The sequence below is a fragment of the Nicotiana tabacum genome, chromosome 8, assembly GCF_000715075.1.
Source record: "Nicotiana tabacum cultivar K326 chromosome 8, ASM71507v2, whole genome shotgun sequence".
Classification (NCBI taxonomy): domain Eukaryota; kingdom Viridiplantae; phylum Streptophyta; class Magnoliopsida; order Solanales; family Solanaceae; genus Nicotiana; species Nicotiana tabacum.
Window position 1 is genome coordinate 45,284,106 of NC_134087.1, and position 3,431 is coordinate 45,287,536.

General features: G+C 31.6%; 1 protein-coding gene across 1 annotated transcript; it reads right to left on the reverse strand.

Annotated features, from left to right (window-relative positions):
* Positions 1-789: 789 nt before the first annotated feature.
* Positions 790-3,220, reverse strand: LOC142163074 (uncharacterized). Its single transcript, XM_075220326.1, has 5 exons — positions 3,184-3,220; positions 2,556-2,760; positions 1,830-2,380; positions 1,166-1,272; positions 790-882 (listed from the first exon to the last, which is right to left on the reverse strand). Exons 1-5 carry the CDS (start codon positions 3,218-3,220, stop codon positions 790-792), a joined length of 993 nt encoding a protein of 330 aa, XP_075076427.1.
* Positions 3,221-3,431: the final 211 nt, after the last annotated feature.

The following is a 3,431-nucleotide window of genomic DNA, read 5'->3' on the forward strand; positions in this document are numbered from 1 at the left end:
AGCACTTGTTCTTCATTATCTTAAACGTAGTTATTATGCTGTTAGAATACAATTTATCTACAAAAAAACTTCAAATTATCTACAATCTGGAAACACTGAATGTTGAGATTGTATATAATTTTATAGTTGAATATGTATATAATTTGTAGGGAATACCTCCAGTTGTATTTAATTTCTATATATAACTGTCAGTTCAACTTAAATTAATTTTTTTAACTTGTAGTTATATTGTAGATATCAAATATTAACTGCTATATACAGAATGTCAAAAATGGAGGTAGATGCTTGACACAATACAGAAAAACATGTTAACAAACACAGAAACAAATTGAAATTAACTACATTTTGATCTTTAAAAACTTAAACGATTACATACAAAATTCTGTTAACTTGAACACACTAACAATTATTTTGAAATACTATTCTAACTACATGATATTTATTTCATTTTAGGCGCATTCTTGCAATATCTTTTGTTATGCCCTTCACCTTCACAGTTGCCACATGACACCTTGTACTTCTTTGACTTTAGTTCATCATATGTTTTGTATCTTTCCTTTTGAGGTCTTCCTACCTGCCTTTTCTTTCCGTAGGTGGATTTACTACTTCATCATATATATGTTGTGGCACATTCCATTTGCTTTCATCGGGAAGGGGAGTTACTGGTATTTCATACGTACGTAGTAGGCTCTCTTTTGTGTAATACGGAGAGAAATAGTTTTCATAAGTTTCATTCATGTGCCTTAAAGCTGCCAAAGCATGCGCACATGGAAGTTCATCAAGTTGGAACTAGCCACGGCTATATTTCTTGCTTTCAAGACACACAATGTACCGCTTCACACCATCTATCACAGTATGGATATGATCTGTTGAAGCACTCACCTACAATTACATAACAAACAGAAAGAAAAATATTTACAATCATAAAAATAGATTATCTACAATTAATCTACAACTTATCTACAATTTATCTATAAATTATCTACAATTTACAAATTAACTACAATTTGTCTACAATTTATCTACAATCTGGAAACACTGTATATTAAAATATTATTTTTCTGCACCAAATAAACAAATCTTAACCTAAGTTTCTGAGATAATATTCTGTTGTTCTCCAATTCTTTGTTGAATTTGGACCAAGGAATGTGAAAGTACCATTTGCCTTCAATAACTTCTCGTTCGTCCAACGTTCAAGAAGTGTCCTCATATACTCTAATAGGTCAAATATTGGCAGCTCTCTTACATCTTTTGTTACAGCATTCAACGACTCTGCAATGTTTGATGTTATAGTCCAAGTTCTATTCACCGTTGCATGTACTCTTGATCATTTATGATAGCCAATATTATAGAGGTATGATTTAACACGCGGGTCTATCTCTTCAATCTTCGACATCCTTTCATTAAATTCATCCAGAGTGTATGACCGTATTGTAGCAAAGTACAATTCATTTAATTGTAGATGACCCTTCTTAAACTTTGCCCTTATATTTGTCCAAATATACCACATGCAAGAGTAATGTGGCATGCACGGATAGACAATTGATATTGCCTTCAGGATACTCTTATTCCTATCTGAAACAACACACATTGAAGTTCTTTCACCATATGCTTGCTTGAATTGCTCAAAAATCTACTTCTACGATGCGTCGTTTTCTGAATCAACCACAACATATGCCAAAGGCAATATTGTTCCTACATTATTAGTCAAAAAATAATTAACTGGCAGCTTTGAAAATGCATATAAAAATACAAATACATATAAACTACAATATATTTATAAAGTATCTACAATTTGTAAACTGCCTACAAAATAACTACAATTTTACCTGTTGCATCCATTGTGCTTGCTGTCAGCATAATCCCCCTGTAGGCTGACTTTAAGAATGTCCCATCAACCAATACTACTGGTCTACAATATTCCCAACCACTTATTGATGTACAAAGAGCAACAAATGCATATAAAAAGCATTTATCTGCTATCTTCTTCAATTTAACAAATGAACCAGGATACGTCTTCTCAAGAATATAAAAATATTTGGGTAATTTGTTGTAGGAGTCAGCCGGATTCCCTCTCAAAAACTGTAAAGCCTTTTCCTTTGCTCTCCATGCTTGCATGTAGCTTAGGTTCACTCCGTGTTGGGACAACATGTCAGTTTGTATGTCCTTTGGTGTGTAAACTGTCTTAGGATCACAATACTTTGGAATGATCATGCTACCAACTACAACTGCAGTACGTTTGCGCTGTATGAATGTATCGTTCATTAAGGTGCATGCGTGTTGTCGGTTGAAGCTCTTGACCTTGAACATTGCAGAATCATTAATTGATGTTACCTTGAAGTGCCAATTACAGTTTTCTCTTACGCATATAAGCCAGTAGCTACAAAAAAAGCATTTATAATACATATTATCAATGTAGATGTAACAAAGGACTATTTTAACATAAAGTAACACACTATACAAAATAACTACTTTTCATTTACAATGTTTGAAAAACACATATCACAAGGAAAATACTGTTTATAATGATCTTTTCACCATTAATATCTTCATACCTTCTGTGGCTAGATCTTTTAACCCTGAATTGATACTTGTGCATGACAGAATAGTGCTTCATTACAGTTGCAATTGTTTGCTTGTCTTGATACACTTGTCCTTCTTCGATAACACTTTGTGTACCTTCAGTTATTATTTCATTTTGATATTCCTCTATGATGGGAGAGGCTGGCATATCAAGTAACTTTATTGTCCCAAATGAACCTGCATGAAAATAAAGATAAACAGTGTCATTACAATTTTGTAGAATCTTTGTAGATAAATTGTAGATGAGAGAAAATTTTGTAGTAAACATTTTTCCACATAGATTGTAGTTTAATTGTAGTAATTATGTAGATACCCTTACAAATAATACTGCTTTATACATACTTAAACTGATTTGTAGTATATTTGTAGAAATTTTGTAGAAAATTTGTAGATGAAGAGAAAAATTTTGTAGTCAACATTTTTTCAACATAGATTGTAGTTTAATTGTAGTATAAATGTAGTAATTTTGTAGATAATCATGAAAATAATATTGCTTTATACATCCTAAAATTGATGTGTAGTTTATTTGTAGATAAATGTAGGCATTTTATAGATATTACCGTAAAATCAGACTTCCATAAAATTTGAAACATAACAAACCTGCACTTGTGTTCTCATTGGTAATAGTCAATTCCATATTGAAATCTCATACAATTATAAATAACGGATATGATCCTAAGTTTTTATTCTCTTTTTTTGTCTCCATATACATACGAACCCCCATATCGTTCCTAATTTCCATTGGAGGACAATTCTCATTCACAATGTATTTGATTTCTACAATTTTTCCGAAATATCAATCATTAATTGCTCCGCAATTATAGAAATCAACATACTGTAACTTGCAT